This window comes from Diadema antillarum, unplaced genomic scaffold (genome assembly GCF_040938485.1).
Source record: "Diadema antillarum isolate AM-2024a unplaced genomic scaffold, OU_Dant_1.0 seq00000051_RagTag, whole genome shotgun sequence".
Lineage (NCBI taxonomy): Eukaryota > Metazoa > Echinodermata > Echinoidea > Diadematoida > Diadematidae > Diadema > Diadema antillarum.
The window spans coordinates 143,961-167,730 of record NW_027271160.1 but is presented as its reverse complement, the minus strand read 5'-3'; the positions used below and the strand labels follow the sequence as shown (position 1 = coordinate 167,730).

Here is a 23,770-nt window from a genome sequence, read left to right as displayed (position 1 = left end):
AATGATGACACTGTACACATCACAAACAAGGTAGCAAATACGACAATATAATGTGACACACATCACGCCACTCTTTGGTGTTTACAGCAGTGGGTACTTAACACAAATCTAGCCAACCAGGGCATGCAGATTATAACATTTTCAATGACGGCATTTTGACATTACTTCAGTTACAAATCACAATCATGGTGTAAGAGGTGGGCATGAAAACATTTGATGTACAAACATTCCAGTGCTTCCATCTGGACTTGCAGAGATGATGAGATGATGGACACTTCACACACAGCTGCCAGACAGCCCCGTTAGACCGGAAGTCAGCTGATACAGAGGTTAAGCTTCTGGAGGAAACTCCTCACCACTGCCTTCTGATAGAACAGGACCTCGTCACCGGAGAGCAGCTCTATCTTCATCCTCATATTACCATGACGTTTATGTGCGCCAAGTCAATCAAATGCCTGGTGGAGGAAACAACAATATTAACAGAAATCCCACAGATGAGCAGAAGATAGATGTGCTGTATCAGTCCTGCCATTTGAACAGAAAAGAATTTCCTTGACTCGACATTTTTATTCATTTATTTAATTTTTTTGTCAAGGGTACAACATTCGTCATCGGCACAAGCTTCCTCGAAATGTCAACAATATCAAACTGACTAAAAAAGGAAAGTTAGAACCATTTCGATGTATGTTTATCAATAAGTGATGAAGATGTCAATACATGCAACCTTGGTCATGTGACTCTACTCCATGTATATAAAAACAGCCCATATGCATTTTGTGCTTTGAAAATGACTAATTTAATCTTCCATTATCCTTCATAATTGAACTGAATTGAATAAACTACTCTAAAAACATCATACCCTTAAAACATTCCATACAATAAGTATTTCTTTCTTTAAAGTTCATTAGAAACAAGGGTTTTAAATCTCTCTCAATCAATTTGAAAACATACATGCATACACCCACAAACACATAAACATAATCAAATAAAATATTACCTGTGGAACTTCTGTTGGAACATCTGTGCATGTTGTGGGTTGGTGAAAGTAGCAATGGCCTTCCGTTGCTGTCCCATGAATTGCAGGTTCTTCACAAGATGAGGGTGAAAGTACAACAACAAATGCACCATGTCAACTTTTAACAAAAGAGGTCTATGTAAATGTAAATAATATAGTATGACTTAAACCATTTGACTGCAGTCCATGACAAAATAATTGCCTCTGTCTCAATCTCTATGTTCGCACGCCATTCCTAATTTTACGTTTAGGTAAAAAATTTAACTCTTGATGATTAGCTGTAGTTTAGCACTGTGTGGACGCACTTGAAAGTTAGCACTTAGAAGTTTAGTTGATGATTAGAACTACAAGACATCTTAGGGTTTACGCTGTTTCCATGAGCCATGGGGGGGGGGGTCCCACTTGTTGTTTTGCTCCGTGTGGATACAATAATCAATGAGCTTGTGAGTTAGCTTGAACCTCATTTCTTGTTTGCTTCCTAGTCAAGCTCCAGCTGTGCTACTTCGTCAAGCGAGATACGCTCGGAAGTTGTATCTTAAAGTGTAGGTGCACATGTGAACTTGCATTGTGCATTCACAAGTGGAGCTAATCATCGACAGTTAAGTTTTCGACCTAAACTTCAAATCTGGCGACTGCGCATGAATGTAACTATTGAGGTCATCAGCTTATTACCATAACAATGTTTTGGGATTTGAACTTTTGCACACAAAAAATTAAAGAGTCTGTTTGCATGGGGCAAGAAAATGGATTTGGTGCCCCCTGGGGTACCCTAAAATACCATGAGTGGTGCAAGCCTCCAAGAATTAAATTGCCTGTCAGTGAATATGTCCATTGAAGCGTAAGGTAGTGCTGGACTCCACTCAAGATTCTTCAGCTGTGTGTGTAATAGAGATAAGTGATAAAGCTGTACACAATCTGTTACAGGGGATTCCTAAATATATTTGGGTTAAGGCCAGCATTCCCACTGCATGGTACACTGTATTCCCATGCTACCAGCACACTCACCTTGATTGGACCGACAGAATGAAGCATGTGATTGATGTTCTCCTTGGTGGTGGATGCTGCTAGACCAGTGATGGCCACCGAGACACATCCTCCTCCTCCTCCTCCTCCTCTTCCCCCCCTTCCTCCTCCTCTTCCACCTCCTCTCCCTCCTCTTCCTCTTCCTCCTCCCATGGGATGGGAGCCAGGAGGTATTATCGTTCTCTGCTTGCCTCTGGTGGGAGGCGGTCCGCCACCGGAGCCTTGAAAGCTGTGGAGCAAGAAGATCATTTCCAGCTATGACTTGGCTCATACCTATCAGGCTTACTAGTTTTACTAGTGTTATTATCTAAAGAAGGAGAAAATTTCCCATAGACTTGGTGATTACATGAAGCCACCTTTTTTCACTTTCTCCCCAAAAACCCACAAAGAAAGTCAACCATACTGAAGCCCAAAGATAATCACTATTTAGTGATGCAACACACGTTCATTTCATTTCATTTCAGCAACTTTCCAACACTTATGTGAAGAAGCCCCAATATATTAAATGCAACACAAACACTTGATCGAAATAATTTTTTTACTCCAATGTGTAGCGTGGGAATCACCGGGTGCTGTTTACTCAAATGTTTGTGTTTTATTTAGCCCTGATTTACAAGTGATTTTCTAAATCAGTTGCATCTTATTTTTGGACTTTCTTTTTGGGTAAGTAAAATCTATGTTTGGGCAAGTGTTCTGCAACAATTACAAAATCTGCTTGCCCGACAAGGCAAGTGGTTTTAAAAAAAAAGTTACGTAGTACCCTGACGCAATAAGGAGCACTCTTTTGAGTAACACAAGCATACTAGAAATTCTTGTATTTAGGGGTACCTGGTACTTCTTCCTTCTTTCTAAATCCTCTTGAATGTAGTATGTTTTCAAAATCACTGCAGAAAAAAAAAATCTTGAATTAAGGTGGATTGTAAAACAATTTGAAAGAATAAGTGTATTGCTAGACAGTGGGACTCACTGACTCCATCCATCCATTCACTTACAAGATATAAAGACATTTGTCAATTACTGCATTACTAATTGCACTCAATTCTAATCACAGCATTCTTACTTGATGACAGTCCTTTCAAGTGGTTGCGCTGACATGTCGCCCTGATGTTGCTGCTGTTGTTGCTGCTGTTGCTGCTGCTGTTGCTGGGGAAAGGAAAGTCTGTTGTGGACTGCACCTCTGCTCCCACCCTGTCCCACCCCTCTCCCTCTACCAGGCTGCATTGCGCCCCTTCCGCCCCTCATGGGTCCACCTCTGGCATTGGACCGACCCCCTCTGCCACTCTGCACATTCCTCATATCACCGGCTCCTTGCATACCACCTGGTGGTCCGTGCATTTCACCTCGTGGTCCCTGCATTGCGCCCCTCTGTCCATGCATTGCGCCCCTCTGTCCTTGCATTGCGCCCCTCTGCATTCCTCGGCCACCTCTCTGTCCCCGCATCATGTTCCCCCGGCCCCTCATCATACTCCTCCCTCTCTGACCACCTCGGAAACCACCCCTGCCCCTCGGCCTTGCAACCATTTGCTCTCCTGGGAAAGAGTTTCCGCTTTGGTTTTGGGAATAGTCATTTTGCTGCATGAACTCTCTCTCGTCTTGTGACACCATCTCCTGGTATTGGTCCTCGTGGTGCTCGGGCGGGGGCCCATGCATGAAGTTCTGGTCGTGTTGATCCCTGTGGGGTGGGGAACCCATGAACGGACCCTCCTGTTGGTGTGGGCCTTGTGGCTGGTGCTGGAGTTGCTGATGGGGAGGGGCGGAGCCACCCTGGGGTGGCCTTACCCCGCCTCGTCCCTGAACGTGCCCACGGCCTCGCCCTCTCATCCTACCTCGACCACGTCCCCTGGACATCTGTGACTGACCCTGTAGAGGAGAAAGAGAGGAATACATTTGTATTTTTATATCTTTTATGCCAAACAAGAAGTGCATTGAATATCAATGAATTGTATGTACTTAAATATACAGATCTGTTGCATAAGATTTGATTCTGGCAATTAAAATCACACTTGGATATCATTCAGAGGTAGAAGGAAACAAAATGTATGCCTAAGCATGGATTCACAAAAGTCTGATCTTAACTGGCTGAACTCACACAAAATCTGGTATATCATATAAATCATATATCATCTAAAAATTTCCCATGCCATCCCCTTCAAGTCCAGTAATGAAACTGATCTGATAGTTAACCCTAAAAGGGCCGGGGGGGGGGGGGGGGGGGGGGGAATCCGCCCCCCCTTCAACGTTTCGCGCTATAATTCTGTAACGCAAGAAGGCCTCGTCGCGAGACTTCTTGACTTTCTTCGTTCAAGTCTCGTGCAACTTTTGAGACCAAATTTGCAACGTCCGCGCATACTTTTGCGAAGCCACGCCCATTTTTGTAACGGAATGTCGTCCCAAAACGGGCACGATTTTGTGATTTTGTGTACATTTCCTATGGAAAACAGTGCTCTGTCATGAAAGTCATAAAAACCTGATTATTTTTACAATTAATCACTTTCATTGATTAATTTTGTGCTAATTATGGTAGAAAAGTGGTCAGTGACAATTTCCAATGAAAAAACAAAGAAAAAACAAAAGTTGAAAAACAGAGAAATACATAAGAAATTCTGAAAACAATAAAATACATAAGAATTGAAATGAGTTTTGGAAGTTTTTGTGATGTACGATTGTTGAATATGCTAAAACAGATTTACAGATCAAAAATTAGACTCTCAATGCTTTTAATTAGGCTAAAATATCATCTTGAGCTTAATTTGCATAATCAATTAATTAAAATTAGAAATTGATTGTTTCAAAAAATCTTATGACACAATCTTGTAGATTATGACGTGGGTCTCACGCATGCAAAATTTCATCGCGATCACACCACCGACGGCCGAGAACTCCGGGGGGGGGGGGGGGGGCGGAATCCATCCCCCCCGGTCTGAGCATAGCCGAAAAAGCCCAGCCCCTTTAGGGTTAAGTGACCGTTCTTTTACCATGACGTATAGCATGAACATACTGATACTCGTCAGAGAGGCTGTTGAGATACAGCACCCGACCCCCAACCTCTTTGAGCAAAAAGTACCCCTTTACAACATGAATGGAGGCAAATTCAGTATGGGTAATTTACAGTCATGGTGTACGGCGTGTTAACCCCTAGAGGGGAAAGAAGGGACGCTTTGTTCTTACCCTTCCCCTGTGCATCTGGCCATGTCCTCCTCTGTTTGGGGTGGGGCTCATCATACGCTGGGAGCCCCCCAGGGTGGGGATCGGCTGCCCCTGGGGAGGGGGCTCATGGTAGGTGTTTGGACCCTGTGGGTGGTATTCCTGGCTTGGACCAGACAGGACCTGCAAGACAATGAGAGCTAGTTTTATATAAATAAAATACTTTACATTGCCATGTAGCATTTGAGCTACACTAGGCACTACCAGTTCTTGTAGGTAGCTTAGTTGTTGCATTTCTGAGTGGTTCATATCATTGCAACAATTCTACTTAGTACCTACATCAATAAGCAGACATTTCTTTTCTTTCATGAAAGCAAATCACTTAACCTCAACACTGCATCTCTTTACATAGACTGAAACATAAATGTTTGTACAATTTCCATTTGGAGCAAAAGGCTAAATGCATGATTTACACTTGGATTGACAGACCATCAAACAAGTTTAATGCACTCAACTTTCATCTCTTTGTACTTAGACAATGTTCAAGTCAAATTTACATTCATTTGAGTAAAGTAGCCATTTGTAGGAGAATCAACTAAACATGGATGGTTTTCACAGAAGACAAGGAGGAGCACACAGATATTACAATCACTCTCACTTTCTGCTGGTAAAGAGCATTATAATGTGCTGAGAATAAGGGGAAGCACCATATCACCACTTAAATGAAATCTGCCTTTTTTCAGGAGAGAATAAAATAGTAGCTTACATAGTCAATTTGAATGATAAAGAAAGTGGCTGAATAATCATTATCAAAAAGTTGATGTTGGGTAAAAGGTTCTCATTAGTAAAGAAGTGAAAGTGGACCTCAAAACAGGAGGGGTACAATAGCTGTATACATCAGGGTAAAACTGCCTGACTGACCTTAACATTGCCTTGGTCTGTCCACTGCTTTGGGGGCTGGTGGTACCCGCCTCCATGGTGATGAAACGGAGAAGATCCTTCATCTACAGGGAAGAGGAGAGGATGCAGGAATCTTGGATGAGTAAACCATTGTCAAGACACCAAGGAACTCTTAACCCGTCGAGGACGAGTCCGAGTATACTGGGAAATACGTGTTGTAGCAAAATCAGTCCATCCTCAACGGGTTAAGAGTGACTTTACCATTATCACAGACCTCCCAACCTTTCTGACTGAAAACTAAGGGATGATTTGGCTTATAAGTAGGAAAGGAAGAGCAGTTCCCATAGGAGTGTGTAGTAAAATTACCAAGTTAAAACTAGGAAATTCCTATTGACACAAGAGCTGGGAATGGTCAAAATTCAGATTCTTCCCTCAAAATTCAGAATGGTTCAGAAGTCTGCTATTCTCTCTGTGATGTGATTCATCACTGACCTTGCATTTACCTGTATGAATGCCTGAAATACACGCTTGAGGAATGGCTGAAATACTCGTCCTTGCAACAACTTTTTGACTTTCTGTTTTTTGTTCTAAGCATTTGAAACATTTGACTGAAACTAGCTGAAGTTTAAGTGGCAAAGTAGGACATTGGCACTGCAAAACATATATTTGAAATACCTATATTTTTCTCCAGTGAGGTTTATCAATAAATGGCAAGCATGAAAGAGAATTAAGATGATGGCATGTGATACGAGATAGATATACCGAAAGATATTCAACCTCTTTGAGGAAGGCTTATAATGCATTACATTACCATGGCAAGCATTCTGGTTTGTGTTGTACACAACTTGTTGCTGTGGTTGCTGCCACGGCTGCTGGTGCTGCTGGTGCTGCTGATGCTGCTGATGCTGCTGTGGCCCTTGCTGGTGAAACTGCTGGGCAACCTGTGGCTGGGGAGGCGGCCTGATCTTCTGCTGAATGTGCCCCGACTGCTGCTGGCCAGATCCACTCCCGAGTCGCTTCTTGGGAGGGCTGGGCTTTTTGGCAGGAGGGCCCTACAAGACACAATTAAATAGAATGATTTATTACCTCCGCCAAGGAGGTTATGTTCTTGCCAGCATTGGTTTGTCTGTGTGCAAAATAACTCAAAGAGTTGTTAGAGGACTTGGATGAAACTAACAGGAAAAATTGATGACAAAAGGAACAGATGATTAAATTTTGAAAAGTGGTCCAGGAATTTTCATGCATTTTGGAAGGATTTTGGTATCTTTTGGCATATAGGGTCAATGAACTTGGGAGTTCAAGATGCATGTATTTGAGGTTTGCATACGCACACTGAAGTGTATGCTCTGCTTGCTGGCCAGGAAACTGAGGAGGTAAACACTAGGCTTCCTTATCATTAGAAAATTGGGCAATTTCCAGCATGTGTTTACTGTTGGAAATGGGCTGCTTAGCAGAGGTCAGCGCTCTCTGAGTGCTTTTCTAGTTGATCTATTTATTCAAATATCTTTTTTTTTTTCATCCTTGGCACAAAGATGGACAGACACATGGATGGATAGAAGAATTGACAGACAGAAAGGTATTTTTACTGAGATAAATAAATTGACAGATTATTGATAGATGGACAGATAAATGGACACACTGCCAAAACTGACAATATAGTCTAAATAAAAAAATATCTATAACAGATATGTGGACAGACAGGCTGATAGATACACATAAAGGTAAATTGATTAAAAACAAGAAAAAAATACATTGAGATCGATATGTGGATGCACCATACACACAGACATACTATACACTATACATATTTTCATGAGGTTTTTACTTTGGCAAATTTTGAGAGTCGCATACTGTATGTTTATTTTCGAAACAGGCAAAAATCTCAACATAAACGTGACGTGCATGTGCACATTTCTCTGTTGACTGCTGTACTCCACGATCATGAATTTAACCACTGGTAAAATTGTCAGCAAGTCCCGATTCACAAACCAAAAATTAGACTCGCTAAACACATGGAGTATAGAGCAGACTGACTATTGTTGGTTATTGTCACTTTACCTCCTGTACTTGCTGACCGCCCTGCGCAGCCAGTCTCTTCTTGAGTTCAGCCTGTTTCTGGATGGCCTGCTGCTGGCGCCGTTCCTCCTTCCGCTTCATGATTGCCTCGCGGAGCTTCTTCTGCTCATCCAGCATCACGCGTAATCTCCGCGCCTCCGCGTCCTCATCCTGGAGACGACAAACGCGCATCACTTATCATATTTCGGTCTGATGATAGTCATGGCAACATATTTTAAAATATGCCTACCACAAAAGCAACTATAGTAAGAATAAATTGTCTTAATAGAAATATGGAAAGTGCCTAGTTGACAGAAACCGATCGAGTAAAGTTTGCACATTAGGTTTGACTTTGTTTTTGAATTATTCTTCTCTGAAATCTGTGTGTGCCTATGAGTGTAAGTGTGAGTGTGTGTGAGTGTATGTGTCATGTACAGGGTGTAGATAAGGAGTCGTTTTCATGTTTAACCCTATTTCAAGTGGGCTATTTGAGACCAAGTTTTTACTGGGTGGGGGTCAATTTGACCCTCCCCCTTCAAATCTCAGCCACCGATCACACGATTGCCGCAAAATTTTGCCTGAACAGAGAGCCGGATGTAAACTACAAGACTACATGGTCATACAATGGAAAAATGTCGATTTTTTTTTTTTAAAATAAATTAATTATGCAAATTTACACATGAAATTATATTTTCACCTATAACTCCCATCAAAAAGACTGAAGGACTGCTAAATTTTTGTGTCAGAGTTCCTCAAGACACATCGAACAATTTTCTTGTAAAAAAATAGTGCAATCAAAATCAGTTTCTTTTGTTTTTTATTGTTTTGTTAATTTCTCATGTATTTTATTGTTTTTTCGATCTTTTGTTTTCTATTTTTTTTTGGCCAAAATTTGTTGCAGGCACTTCCTCAAGCTTATCTACATTAGAATTGATTAATTTCAATGGTTAAAAGTTGAAATAATCTAATTTATATCAATTAAACAAAAAAACACAATTTGCATTGGATTTGCACACGAAATCATGAATTTGAGCTGTTTTCAGGTTGACATGCATATGCAAAACATTGCGTAACTTCAGAACTGTGTACCCGGACGTCGCAAATTTGGTCTCAAAATATGCAGGAGACTTCAATGGAAAAAGTCATGAAATGATGCGGCAAAATCTTTGCGCGTTGCGGAATTGTGGCGCGAAATGTCGGGGGGGGGGGGGTCAATTTGACCAGCCCAGTTAAAATAGGGTTAACCCGTTGAAGACGAGTCCTGATAATATTCGGGCAGGTGTCTGTGGGAAATGTGTATTATAGCAAAATCAGTCCGTCCACAATGGTTTAATAGCTAAAGCTAGCCTCACCATGTCTTTATTTGACTGCCTATTTTCAAAATAATTATAATAGCAAAGCATCTCAATCCATAGGTTCACCTTGGGGTGATGATGATGATTACTGCTGAAGACAAGCCTGCATGGTATTACGCACACTACATTGTCTCTTCATACCTCTCTTTCTGACTGAATTCCCCTTGGATTCGTGACATATCAACCCAATTTTTGCTGGACTAAGCTCTGATTTCTGTGAGGTTAATCAAAGATTGCACTTTTACTCATAGCCAACACATGCAATGCTTTTATGCAATGTGTTTTATTCTACGGACACTAAAAACTGTCAGTAAAGGAGTCAACTCATAGCCATTTACTTGAATATCAATAAAACACAAGGGGAAGCGTATTAGCATTATTGGCACAATGGCCTGATAGCGATCAAAGTGAAATCTTATACAGTGGTTTACTTTTTTACTCTGTGGCAAATTGTCTGAACAAGTCTGGCCACATACAATTTGCAAATGTAAAAAAAAAATTGCTAAAAAGGATGTTTTTGATATTCTCTATTTGAACGAAAATGGGGGAAATGTGTAAAGGTCATATTTTCATTCTTTTTAACCTTTGAATCGGTGGACTTGGATGCAGCAGCTGTCTTGCTGGAAATGACCTGGCGGAGGTCACCAGTGGCCTTCTTGGCTGCTTGCTCGATCAGCTGACTTGGGGGTGCTACAGGTTTCTGGGGTACCTGAGGTCTGCTAGGATACCGTGTGCAGTAAGAAGAGCAAAGGCTTCTATGACAACAGGTCATGATTGAAGTACTTGACTGTGTAATACGTCCACATAATAATAGTTCACACTTGAACAAAAAGAAATACACTGCTTGACAAAATGCTTTCTATTTCACACACAGGATAACACAAGGATTCATCAAACTGAAAAATAAATCAAATTAAGAATACCTTATCAGATATGACATCGTAGTTGCAGAAAATAAGAAGACAGTCACATCAAATTTTCTTTTCAACATCAAACACAAGATGAAAGATGAAAGTGGTTCCATAACTTTTCCAACACAAAGGAAGAGATACTTTGGAAAAATAATTCATTCAAGCTTTAATGTTACTCAAATTGACTTTAAATCAACGAACTGTAATAAACACGATAATGTTCTTTTAAAATGTCATATTTTGAAAGCAATGAATATGTCTTCTATGAGTACCTCACAGGTAAACAGTTTTCTTCGTTTATAAACAAAAAATTCCACTACACACTACAATATCTTCTCCATCAATCTTTTGACTTTGGGAGCAAGAATCAGATAAAGAAACCAACTCAAAGTCTGTCACTGCTAATAAAAACAAAATAAGTTTTAGAGAAACCAGCAGATGCCAATTCAGACATACCTCTGTTGTTGTGGTGTTCCCTGTCGCTGAGGAGTTGGTGCACGCTGCCTCTGTTGTACGCCAGTGGGATGTTGTTGCTGAGGTTGCATAGGCCTCGGGCCTCTGGAGAAGGGGTAACCACACAGAACAAAATGCACAAATTTGATTCTTGCCCAATCTACTCTATTCTTGGAACCACACATATACTAGATGGACAAATTTAATAGGATTTCTCATGCACTCATGAAGTCCGTAGCAACAAACCAACAGTCTTGCTTGCCCAAAGGGAAATTGTCATAAGGTACATCAGTGTCAATTTCATGGGCTCCTCTTATTTGGAGATTTTCCACCATGAGAGTATGCTCAATCCTACTCACACAACTCTCTTTCTCTACTCCTTTCCTAACACAAACACACACACATAAACACGTACATAAACACATACATAAACATGTATACATAACACACACAAGCAACATAGTGTACATACATACACATACACATACACATAATTATACATACACATACACAAACACATGCATACACACATACACAAACACACAATCTATAAATCACAATCAGTATGAAAACCTCACAGAATATTGCCCTGCTAAATGACTGGTTACAACCACACAGGTCTACCAACATGAACACTGTAGCCAATCACTGCATTGAGCTAATATCTCACCTCATTTGCTGGGAAGGGTGTTGGGGTCTCGGCTGTTGAGGTCTTGGATGACCGAATCCTCCCAGCCCCGCCTGACCGGGGCTGGCTCCATCAAACGGCCTTCCCTGCTGCTGGTGCTGCTGCTGTGGGGGCTGCTGCTGCTGCTGAGGTGGAGGAAATTGCTGCCCCTGCTGGTTGGGCCCGCCGGCAGGGGGGTGGGAACCGCTGTCCCTGGGAATGGGGTGGAGCTGGTCCCCGGAACTGGTGGGGTGGCTGTTGTTTGGGAGAATGTTAAGATTAGACCATGAGCTTTGCAGTTCACCAGATCTATCCTCAAATCAAATAGGTGAAATGCTTTAAGGTGCTTCAACCATCTACTTAGCACTTCATCATAGCTTAATAACAAGTGTGACCTTATTAATACAAGTACTCTTAAATTTCTACAGGGAATGGCAATCTTATCCTTTGTAACCACAAAAGTCAGATATCTAAAAAACTGCAAAAAAAAAAAAATAAAAATAGTAAGTGGTTAAACTCATGATAGTGGAGTACATCTATGGTTGGAGAAATCCCACTCATGTCAGGCTCAGAGATATTTTCGCTTGTTGCCAAATTCGCGAATAGCACCCGACTGTGAAATTCCTGAAAGGGAAAACCCTGCAAAATAAGTGGTGTATAATATGGTATCATAGCAAGATGGAGTAGGTAATCTGAAAGTGGCTCTAATAATTCTTATCATCATTACCTGCTCCTGATGGGGAGAAAGGTTGCCTCGAGGAGGTCCTCCTCCCTGGTGCTGGTGTTGGTGTTGGTGCTGCGGGTGAGGATGAGGTGGGGCTGCACCTCTGGGGGGCTGGTGGTGCTGATGATGCCCAAGCTGATGGGGTGGAGCATTGTGAGCTGCTGCTGGAGCTGTGTAGATTGGACCTGAGAAAGAAGTATTTTCATTCTCAATTTTATTGTGTATTTCTTTGCTAGTAAGGTCTTTCTGCTCATTAGAGGAGGACCACCAAAAAGCACGCCATCCAAAAGGATTCTTCTCATTGCAACAAATTTGTGCACTGAACTGGAGTAATGCTTGCCTTTCATTTTCAGTCATAGATGTATGCCAATTATGAATGGACATTTCTTTTATACAAATGATGCACAGATTCGCCTCGTGCATGTTTCACAATTGTAAATACCCTCGAGTGCACTACGCCTACACTAACGCCACGAAATAATCCTGTGCATCATTTGTTTTATAAAATGGTGTCGAAAATTCGAAAACTAACATCATTTTTCAGCGTTTTTCACGTACCTTTGTGGGTCAAGACGTCCGAAGATGTTCGTCCCAAACTTTTACGCACGTCGCACTCGCGAAGTCCCGCACATACAGTATAAGTATAATGGGGGGTTGGGTTTCCGGACACCCGCATGAAAACTTACTTATTTACATAGAATATGCACCCTTTACCTTAAAGACTTGATATAGACTCCTCATATAGGCCTACTAGACAACATACTCTGAAAACGGCGTGAGAATTAACCTGCTAAATCGTTGGATTTGCTCTTCAAAGTGACTCCATGTACGCATCCGGTCCCATAACGCTTGGTCTACTGTACTGTACAAAGTGTACGTATAGTACAGAATACGTACGTACGCCACATATGTTATGCACAAGGGAAGACAGGCCGGCGGCCGGCAGCCCGAACTAGAAGTTGTTTACAGATTGACAGCGCGTACGCGTATGCATGCAATTCATCAAGGAGCCGCCGCGCGCACAGACGATCGGCAATCTACCATAGGATTACAGGCAGTGCAGTTGTACTGAAGTAAAGGAAGGAGGTGTGTCTCATTTCAGCGCTTCCTATTGGCTAACATTCTTGAACCCATTTTATAATATCAAATATCATATTTACAGCATGTATAACAACCAACTGCATGACATCCAAATAGCCTTTTCTAAACATATGCATTTGGTTTTAACAGTGACTGCAAATTGAAAAAACATGGGATCCCAGAACTTCTGAAGCTCTTCAAAACCATGAGTATGTGTCTGTTTGTTCGATCTATACAATTCCCCACATAATTTGACATCATATGTGCCAGAGTTACGTCATTTACCAGTGTGTTTGTTTTATTTTGCTGTTATTCTAACCACGGATCATTTCATTCTTAGAACCTCAATTCATAGTCTTGGCCATGAACGAGTAATATGTGATCCTGCACCTCAAAACAAACAAAAAGTCGCCAGACATGAATTTTTAGTTAAGACCATATTCTGAAAGAGCAGACTTTAAGTTTAAAATGATGTATAACTCCAATGAAATGACTCTCCTAACCTATCTAAATATTGGAAAGAAAGCACAACTCAGGAAAAGTATGAACGAGAAAAGAGGCTCTGAAGTACAGTGTCTATTCAAGCGCTTAATCTTTACCAAACCGTGCTGGCTGTGCGATGAATGGGACAAAAAACAGGGAGTAAACCACCAGAGTAACAACAATGAAGGGATTATCAGATTAAACTGAAATTAAGCATGCCTCATTATATTCTGGCCATAATGAATGCCAACCTTGAAAGCAGTAGCACTATCCTTTCAAAAGTTGAAATTGAAGAGTGTGGACAAGGTTTTTTCAGAAATGAAAAAGGAATTCTAAAGACACACCTAATTTCACTATTCTCCAAAAATGTTCGAGATAAACTGCTAAAAAAACACACTTTTCCTGCCCGTTTTATGATACCAAATTTTGACATAATGTAAAAGAAGACCCGCTCTTTCAGAAAATATGAAAAAGTCAAGTTTGGCTAGGTTGACCCATTTCACCTATTTTCAGTCCTCACGCAAAATCAGTGTGTGCGACTTTATGTTCGTTTTGAGGTGCACGGTCACATATGATCTACTACTATCGTCCATGTCCATCACAAGTGACTTGCCTTGCTGGTTCTGTGGCTGGTTGCCCCATGTCCCCTGGGATGACGACTTCTGTGCCTGAGAGTGGGGATGCACCCACCCGGGGCCTGATGAGGGTGGGGGACCGCTATGAGACAGGGCTGGCTGCTGGGACGGGTGGACCTGGGCATGGGGTTGGGGCTGGGTGTGAGACCAAGTCTGATTGGTCTGTGGCTCCTGGGAAATCCACAGAGGTACAACAGGATAATAGATACATCAAGAAATTAGGGTGCTATGGTATCTTCTCTGAATGGAACAATACAGCTAAAATTAAAATGCATTGGAAAGACTACAATTGAAAGTTTTCATGCATGTGAAAATTTCTGGCTTCACAGCACTTTTGATTGTCTGTGCCATAAGTTTGATTACTTACTGTTTTGTTACCGTGTCAAAGTGTGCATTTTTTCTTTTTCATAATATCATTCATGCATATACTTTATATCGTATTCAAAGAAACTGTCCTTATCAGATGAATGAAAGACAAACCGAAAACTTGTACCGCTTTAAATCATGTTTTCTTTTTCTTCTTTGATGATGGAATAAATAAATCATTGATTGATTGATTGATTGATTTCATAAGCTACCTGGTAAGGCTGCTGTCTGTGTGGAACGCTCTGCAGATGAGTATTCTGTTGCTGCTGCCCTGGACCCGACTGCGGGGGCGCTCCAGCTGAATTCAATGGATCATGAAATCAAATTTCATTATCATCAGCTGATTTACCAAATTATGGACATGCAACAGCACTTCAAGTTTAAATCTTCAAAGTTAGGATATAAGATGTCTCATTAGTACTAAATACATTTCACATTTCTTTCATGCTTACTTCAAGGCTTTTAGACAACTGGTACACATAATTCATATAATCTTGCTTGTGACGTCCCAAATGTACAATGTATGAATGATCACCACCTTAGAACAGTTTCAGTTTAAAGATTGAGAAGGCTCCCACGGATATCAATCAAATAATCAATACCGAAGATGATATCAAAGTCAAACTTTCGATCAAACAATGATCTGGATGCACACGTTGGCTTCTTCCATGGTGTTCATGCGAAATAAGATAGCTCTCACATCCAATTAATTATCATCTTGTAAAGTAATGATAGGAGTTGACTGAGAAAACTTACAGATGAGTCAGTGCCAATGGTAAGGCATCACAGGTAGCAATATTCAAGGAAAGTGTTAAAAAAAAGTGTGACATGCTTTCAGAGCCTCCCTACAAGAGGTGACTTAGACTGGCCCAAAATTTAGTCTGAAGTTGATCTGACACACTATATCATCTTCACATGAATTTTATGAGTACTTGTGGGGATCTTACTGAAAGATCTTTTCCTCCAGCAAAATGCATGTTGCCTATGGTTACAGGTTAACAATTCAGTAAGGAAAGCTTTGTCAAACGTGCAGATGGCCAGAAATATCGATGTCAAGATGTCCACTTACAAGACTGAGGTGGCACTTGCACTTTGCCTTTGAAGTGCGGATTGATGTGGATTTTCTTTGGCAACTGGGAAGCTGACGATGATGTGGGCTGCTTGGTGGCAGGTTGCTGCTGTTGTGGCTGTGGTTGCTGTGGTGGTTGCTGTGGTGGTTGCTGCTGGTGTTGTTGGGGTAGTTGGGGTTGCTGCTGTTGAGGTTGCTGCTGTTGAGGTTGCTGTTGTTGATGGTGTTGCTGTTGAGGTTGGTGTTGGTGTTGATGCTGATGCTGTTGTTGCTGATGATGTGGAGGCTGCTGCTGATGTGGTTGGTTTTGTTGTTGCTGTTGTTGCTGGGGTGGCCCGTCTGGAAAAGGCGGGCGTGAGCCTGGTCCCTGGAGCTGCAGTACTGGCTGGTGTTGCATGAGATGTGGCCTTTGTGGGCGGAGTAACTGTTGCAGTGGTGGCCTACCACCCCACATGGGCCCCGCTCGACCCATCATCAGCTCGGGCTGCTGCCCAAATGGGGGCCTCATGCCAGGATGGCCTAGAATGGGGATCACACCACCGGGTCCCATCTGGAGTTGGGGGTGAGGTGGACGCATCATGAGGGGCAACCCTCTCGGTCCTGCCATTTCACCTCCAAAACCACCCCTACCCCGCCCCCTGCCCCTCCAACCACGACCCCTCTGGTTCCTTCCATGGCGCCTCTGTCTCTCCTCCTCCTTCTTTTTTTCAAATGCCTCAATCTGTTGCTGTGCTTCCTCAGATATCTCTGTGGACACAAAACCAATGTGTGAGTCACATGAACGCTTACACTGTACTACACATGAGATAAATGAACCACTAAAGATAATCATGGCGTATGATGAGTGATAAGCCAACCGCTTTAGACTGATGTTGAGCTTATATCAACATGCAAAAGCAAAAATCAATAACTGAACCACGCATGAGAACTACTTAGCTTTCTTTAGCAATTTCCTAGTAGACAATACAGGTGCCTACACATTAATGAATATGCTTGCACTTAAAAAAAACAAAAAAACAACAACTGACAAACCCCTTCACAGCTGTCTACTATACAGATTAAAAAGACCCTCATGCACAATATCATTATAAGGCAAAAATCATACTTTACTTAAAAAATGGAAATCTTACCACAAGCATATCAATTTGAATTTCAGAAAAACAAAAAAGCATGTTCAATTGAAACAAACATTTTCTTACTCAATAAAGAAATACAAAAACTCAAAGAAAGATACTAGCTGGCAGCTCCGGCCTCGAAGTCCCCATCATTCTCATCAATAGCGAGCTTTAGAGTGTAGATCTAAGATGATAATGTTTACGATGCGCCTCCTCCTGGGATGAAAAATGGGAGCAGCTGTTTGCTCATGTGCAAAACATCATATCGTAAACACAAGCATCACAGATCAGGTTAGAATTATACAAATGCATAAAAACCTCATCACACCTCTCTATAATTGACTTCCAGTCAAAAAAAAAAAACCAAATGATCATCTCAGCTATAGAACAATACCTAGGGTGTCTGGGATGTTCCTTGTGCGCGTGCTCTTTAAGGACACCACGGCCGACTGTCTCTCCGATCGAAAGCGACCCCTCCTGTCTTCGTCGCCCGCCGTCTCCTCCTCACTCTCGCTAGAGTCCTCCGTTTCCTTGGCGACCTAGATGGGGAAGAAGTAGCATGGCAGGGTATTATTGTCCGTGCGCAGTTTGAGATAAGTACCAAAACATGTGATGAAGTTCCATTTCTGAGATAGTCATGAAGGATTACCACATGATACATAATATGCTGATGTTGGGTAATAGATATATCATTTTATGTCCTGTAGTATTAGTGAATGAATGAATTCAACACATTTGCGTAAAAACATGTATCTGGATAATGCACATATCCCTCTTAGTACACTTTTTTAAAATATAAACTTCAGCAGTGTTAGATGTGCTGCACAACCCTGTCCCACACAATAAAGGATTTTAAAGTATTGTACTGTACATTAATACGAATTTATTCCCAATAGAATCTCATTTTAAAAAGAGACAGTTACCAGTACATAAAACACAAGATCAGCCTAATGTTGACGTGGTCCTTCAAAATCAATACCAAGTAAACTTTCCTTTAAGCTTTCTCACACACGATTTACATTTTGTCACAATAACTACAGTGAAATCTAGTTACAGAAAGAGCAACGTACAGCTGTACCTGTCATCAACTGATACACCATATCAACACTTTGTGGGTCATACCCTACTTACACCTCTGTAGCAGCATTTGAAATCAATTTCACACCGCATGATACGAGCCATATAATGTGCAAATGAGTAGTTCATCATCAGATTCGCCTTATGCTACAATGTTGTACCTTATCACACAAATTACAAGATATATATTCTCCTGGTATTGGCTAAGACAAAGTCTAGTACTGTAAAAGTAGTTTCTTTCACATACAGCTACTTTCATTAGTGGAAAAATGAGCAAAGAAAATGGGATTCCAACGGGATCCATCCCGATGGAATCCCATTTTCTGTGCTCATTTTTCCACTAATCACTCCCAAACTATATTCGTTCTGGTCAGTTTATTCTGTCTTCATTTGTTACAGATACTCTTGGTGGTTTCCATCGGTGCTGACTTTGTCGTATGTGTCTAAATTTGCGGTCGGCAAAATCTGTGAATTCACAGTCGGCAAAAACTTTTTTATTTTGCACATGAAAACCCAAACAATAATCCAATTATTCTTTTATTTATTTAACAGAAATTTAAATTAAATGCAGGCGTACCTGAAATCCCGTCTCTCGAGTACTTTATAGTTTATAACGTGCTTGTACACACATTGCGTGGTACTGCTGTGTGTGTGTTGACCATCAATACACTCAATGCACGGAATCTTCGTGTGTGCATGTGCGCAACAGCGTTGTAACAAGCGGCAAGTTCAAAACATTTCCTTGTGTGGTTAATTCCGTGCAACTTTTCAAAACATTTTCGCGTGATGTTAAATTCGCGGTTCAACCTCAAAGCGCGAAAATAAAACCACCGCGAAAGAAACCACTTTTACAGTAATGGGTATACAATGTCTACCTCTGGTTCGTTTTCTGGCTCTTCGTCATCATCCTCTTCAACTTCCTTGGCTGCTGCAGCTTTGGCGCTGTCCTTGGGCGTGTCCTCATCCGTCGGGGTGATCATTTTTGGCTGGTCCAGCTTTGCGGTGGAGAATGGTGTCGACACTGAGCCACCTGCATCTCCCTCCGATGCCCCTGGTAGGTTCTCGCCCGTTGTGTCAAAGTCTTCCACCAAGCTGTCATCGGGTATATCAAGGTCTAGTACGTCGGTTGAATTGTCAAAGAGCTCCAAGCCCTCTGCTGCTTCGGCATTCTCTTCTTCGCCAAGTCTGGAGTACAGATCATCATTCATAAGAAATATACCGGTAACTGTTCAATAAAGCTACAGGCTATATACACAGTTACATTACCTAAGATAATTTGAACCTTTGTGAAATTTTAGCCGAAGAAAAATACTGGAGATATAAACTGGTTTTCAAAAATGTTGTCTGATTTATAATGACAAAGATAATGGAGTCTGCTCTCAAACTATTTTTTGCAAAGATTCACAATGAATGATAGTTTTTAAACAATGTATTCATGATTTATAGAGATGCTTATGACTGTGAATTTTTACTTTCTGTCAGTCCATTATATGCTTTTACAGGAATAATATCAAGACTGGGTTCCTGAGGATATTTAATCATAATGTATGCTATACTACAAAGGGGTGTAAAAGGTAACAACTGTGTACCAACACCAATACTCATTTATTCCAATAAGGAACGGGCACAGCAAAAGCTCATCATCTCCATGACGGCTGAATATTGGTCCCAACTCTTTTCTTAATGTCAACTCTAAATGCTTACAATAAAAAAATAGTTACAACCACGAGACTGCTAAAGCTAAGCAATTAGCATCAGCAATAGCTAAACATTTTCCTGTTTTCTGAAGTTTACTGCCTACATAGAGAATGGAGTATTCATAATTCACTGCCGACAAAAAAAAAAACGAGTTCTGGTATGCGAGGTTATATGAAGAAATGGTTTAGGTGTGACTGCCGTCAATGCAAAAAACAGGTGTAAAGTTGAAGGAAACAAACTTACCCCTCCTGTGCCTCTTCCTCTCCTCCATGCTCCTCCTCTTCATGCCATTCTTCCGTCTCCGCCCCTTCTCGCCAACCCTCTTCCCCCTCTCCACCGTCCCACCCCTCCTGCTCCTCCTCTCCAGCTGCCTCACCCTCCCATTCTCCTCCACCTTCACCATACTCCTCGCCCTCTCCTCCCCCTTCGTACCCCTCCTCCGCATATCCCTCCTCCCCTCCTTCGTACTCCTCGTTGCCTTGGTATTCCTCTCCTTCCAAATACTCTCCCTCCGCGGCGTACCCTTCTTCAAGTTCCGCGTACTCCTCCCCCAGCTCTCCGCCCCCTTCCTCCGCCTCCAACAGCTCCCCATCTTGACCCTCCTGGTAGGCTTCCCCCTCCAGACCCGCCTCATCTCCCAATCCGTACTGCTGCTCATCGTAGTGCTCCTCTCCATCACTTATGCCTAAGAGGGCGTCCTCATCAAGCTCTTCCTCTTCCTCAGCAATGTCTTTGACCTATGGTAGAATTTGCGAAACAAGTCAATCAGACAATGAAAGTTTCACGACTATGAATCCTAGCTACCTGTAGTTTTGCAAATTATGCAAGAATGAAGTCATAAAAGATATTTCATAATCAATAATAATAATACTAGCTAGTTTTTCCGTAGCACATTGCAGACTTGGTAAGAATTTTGATGCACTGAACAGACTATTAGGCCAAGTAAAAAAAGAAACCAGTTTCTCGTCCTCGCGCGCATCGATTTTGGCCGCCGCATCGATTTTTTTACTATTTACTATTTTCAAAATGGCGCTGAAAATACCAAGAAATTCATAATTTTCGTCCCAGCCCGCTCCCCGCCCGCATCGATTTTCAGTTGCCGCATCGACTTTTTTGATATTTACTATTTTTTCGGCCGCCGAAAAAAAAAAGAGATCGACAATTCACCTACCAATCGTGACGTCTCATTTCTAATTTTTTACGCCTTGCGTCCTCTACTTAGCTGTAGACTGTAGTACAGCTGTAGCTTCTGTGTGTAGTGCGTATGTAATAACGCATGCATTTCACACTGCGAGCTCGGCCGATCGGCAAGAAGGAATGACCCACAAAGCAGTCGAACTGCACTGTAGTTGGATGGGCGGCGCGGCGGGTCGGCCTACTGGGCTGTGATGTACAGCGGACTCGGTACGTCGTGAACGCTATAGCGGCAACATTTTTGCGAACAATCGCTGATATTCCACGCATATTTCGCGCGTTGTTCGTATTTTTCCCCGTTTCTGATATTTTAAGCGGATGAATTGTACTGTACAAATGCTTGTGAGGATTGTACGGTATCGAGTTTGTATACATTTTCATGTCATTGTGACTATGTACATGTGTGTGCAGTGTCGGAAGGTACGGTGCCAGCAGGGAGGTCCACACCTCCCTGGTGCCAGTGCAGTGGCCGTGCCGCACCGTATATCGGCAAAGAAGTGTGCGTGTTTTGTAGCTGTCCAGGGTCCCCATCCCCTGGTCTGTCACGGCGATTCATTCTATTTTGAAGAGAAAATGAATGAGCTTTTCCAGCAAATGTAGAATTATTAAATGGGTGTATCTACAAAATAAATAACTTTTCCACGGATTCTGGTTTGTCTCGTATTTCAGTGGGATACTTTTCTTCACGATGTAAATTCACGGACACAGCCGTGAGTGGTATCATCTGTAGTGTGTACTGTTATACAATCATTCATCATCCAAATAATGAGTGATTATCAAATGTCTTTTTAGAACATGAAGAAACATCTTTAAACGTTTAATGCTAGAATGCCATATCAGTATCATTTTGACATCCATCTGCAATTGTACAAGCCAGTTTCCAGTTGAATGTGCTACAATTGTACTGTGAAGAACTGCAGCATACATACCAGCGGTGTGGACACAAAAAGTCACAAACACCAATAAATAAAGCAGTGTTTTGAATATCATGGAATTTATTTCAGTCGTACATTTGTTGAAAGACATGTTTTATACCTGTTTCAATTGATAGCACAATACATCAGAATTGCAAGTACACTGGTATCAGAAAAGCCATTACAACACTAAATACCAGTATTAAGATGGTCATTTTCCCTTGACATCTGTTATGGAAAGAAAAAGCAAATGTATTTTTGCATGCATGAAGTTTCATTTCAAGTACCGGGTATGGCACATATATCTATTTGTTTGAAAATGCACAGAGTGCAGGCAAGACGTACACTTGGGACCTGGTCTCATAACACAGCTACCAGAGTGATATTTCATTTCATAAATTGAATATAGAAAATTGTAAAGCCCCCTCTCGTTACCTTTCTCAGAGTTACCGGACGAGAAACACATATTACTTTCATTTTGACGATCCTTGAAAAAATAGTAAGATATCAAATAGTAAGGACCTCCCTCATCGCCTTGCTCAAAAAACCCGGACGAGAAACTACTTTCTTTTTTTACTTGGCCTTATTACCCCAGTCACTGAATACATTATTTCCAAACAGCACTCATCGTGCTCATTCTCCACTCTGTGGGGAGCATTCCAGCCAGTCGCCATTTTACATGTGCACACATGCTGATCAACCATCATAAACATTCTCATCCTACCCAGTACCCATTTATACTCCTGCGTGGAGAGCAGCAATGTGGACATGTGGACAAAGTGCCTTGCAGAAGAGCAAATGTGCCAGGCTTCTCATAGGCCAAAACACATATCACACTCGTGTGATTCATAGACGAGCACTCTTATCCACTCGGCCACGACACCTCCAGATGCAGCATGCAACGCTAAATCAGTGGCAGTTGTCACCACAAAGCAAACTTGATATATGAAATATAACCCTCCTCCCCCCCCCCCCCAAATAAACAAACAAACAAAAATACCTTTTTGGTCGGACTCTCCTCCTGTAAGAGCTCATCATCATTGTCCCATGAGGCATCCTCAGACCGTCTTTTCCTACTCCCTTCCGCCATGGCTGGGAGACTGGTTCTGGGCTGGCTCACTACACTGTCTCTTCATTCACACTGCAAATCAAGAAGGTGACACAATTCACAATTGGTTTGAAACTGTCTGGGTAAGACTTGAAAATGGCATCCATATTTACAGTTGAACCTCTCTTATCCGGCCTCCCTTTATCCGGATCTCTCTATTATACGGACGCAATCTCGCCGTGATTTTTTTTAAATAATTACCTGAGGAAAGGGGGACTCCCAACTCCTTGAGAACTCCTACACAAACACACATGAATTACATATTACTTCCAACATGAATAACATACATTACATCAAATTTCCTTCCAAATTGCTTACCTTCAGACATTTTAACATCCCCAAACATCCCCAAATGTAACAATGAAAAGGTTGCAGTATACACATTACTGCATGTGGTACTACAATGGGCTACATCAGTACATACGTGTATGCGTATGTACATGTATAAAGCATCGAGTCTCCCGTATCCGGCCAAATCCCTTATCCGGATGAGCCCCTGTCCCGACTTGTCCGGATACGAGAGGTTCAACTGTAGTTGCATACTTTAAATTACTTTTGTGACCAATTAAGTGTCATTTTACATAGGACAATTGCCAATCGTGGGGGTCAAGGGGCAATGTTGAGTTGCATTTGTGTAATCTCGCAAAATTATGAAAATATGGATATTCTAGTTCACAGAATGGTAACCCTTACATGTAGGACCTATGCTTACATTTCAGCATCTCCATGATGATGTTACTCTAGCTGTACACTGTAAATGATTACATTACTGTAAAAAAAACAT

At 41.7% G+C, this 23,770-nt stretch overlaps 1 protein-coding gene across 1 annotated transcript; it reads right to left on the bottom strand.

The window, feature by feature from the left end:
* Nucleotides 1-2,211: 2,211 nt before the first annotated feature.
* LOC139725606 (uncharacterized) lies at nucleotides 2,212-22,506 on the bottom strand. Its single transcript, XM_071636695.1, has 17 exons — nucleotides 22,498-22,506; nucleotides 20,014-20,507; nucleotides 18,948-19,257; nucleotides 17,390-17,534; nucleotides 15,881-16,627; nucleotides 15,024-15,109; nucleotides 14,380-14,616; nucleotides 12,251-12,417; nucleotides 11,527-11,778; nucleotides 10,860-10,961; nucleotides 10,076-10,208; nucleotides 8,141-8,308; nucleotides 6,894-7,134; nucleotides 6,092-6,186; nucleotides 5,207-5,308; nucleotides 3,214-3,898; nucleotides 2,212-2,267 (listed from the first exon to the last, which is right to left on the bottom strand). Exons 1-17 carry the CDS (start codon nucleotides 22,504-22,506, stop codon nucleotides 2,212-2,214), a joined length of 4,029 nt encoding a protein of 1,342 aa, XP_071492796.1.
* Between the last annotated feature and the right edge of the window lie 1,264 nt (nucleotides 22,507-23,770).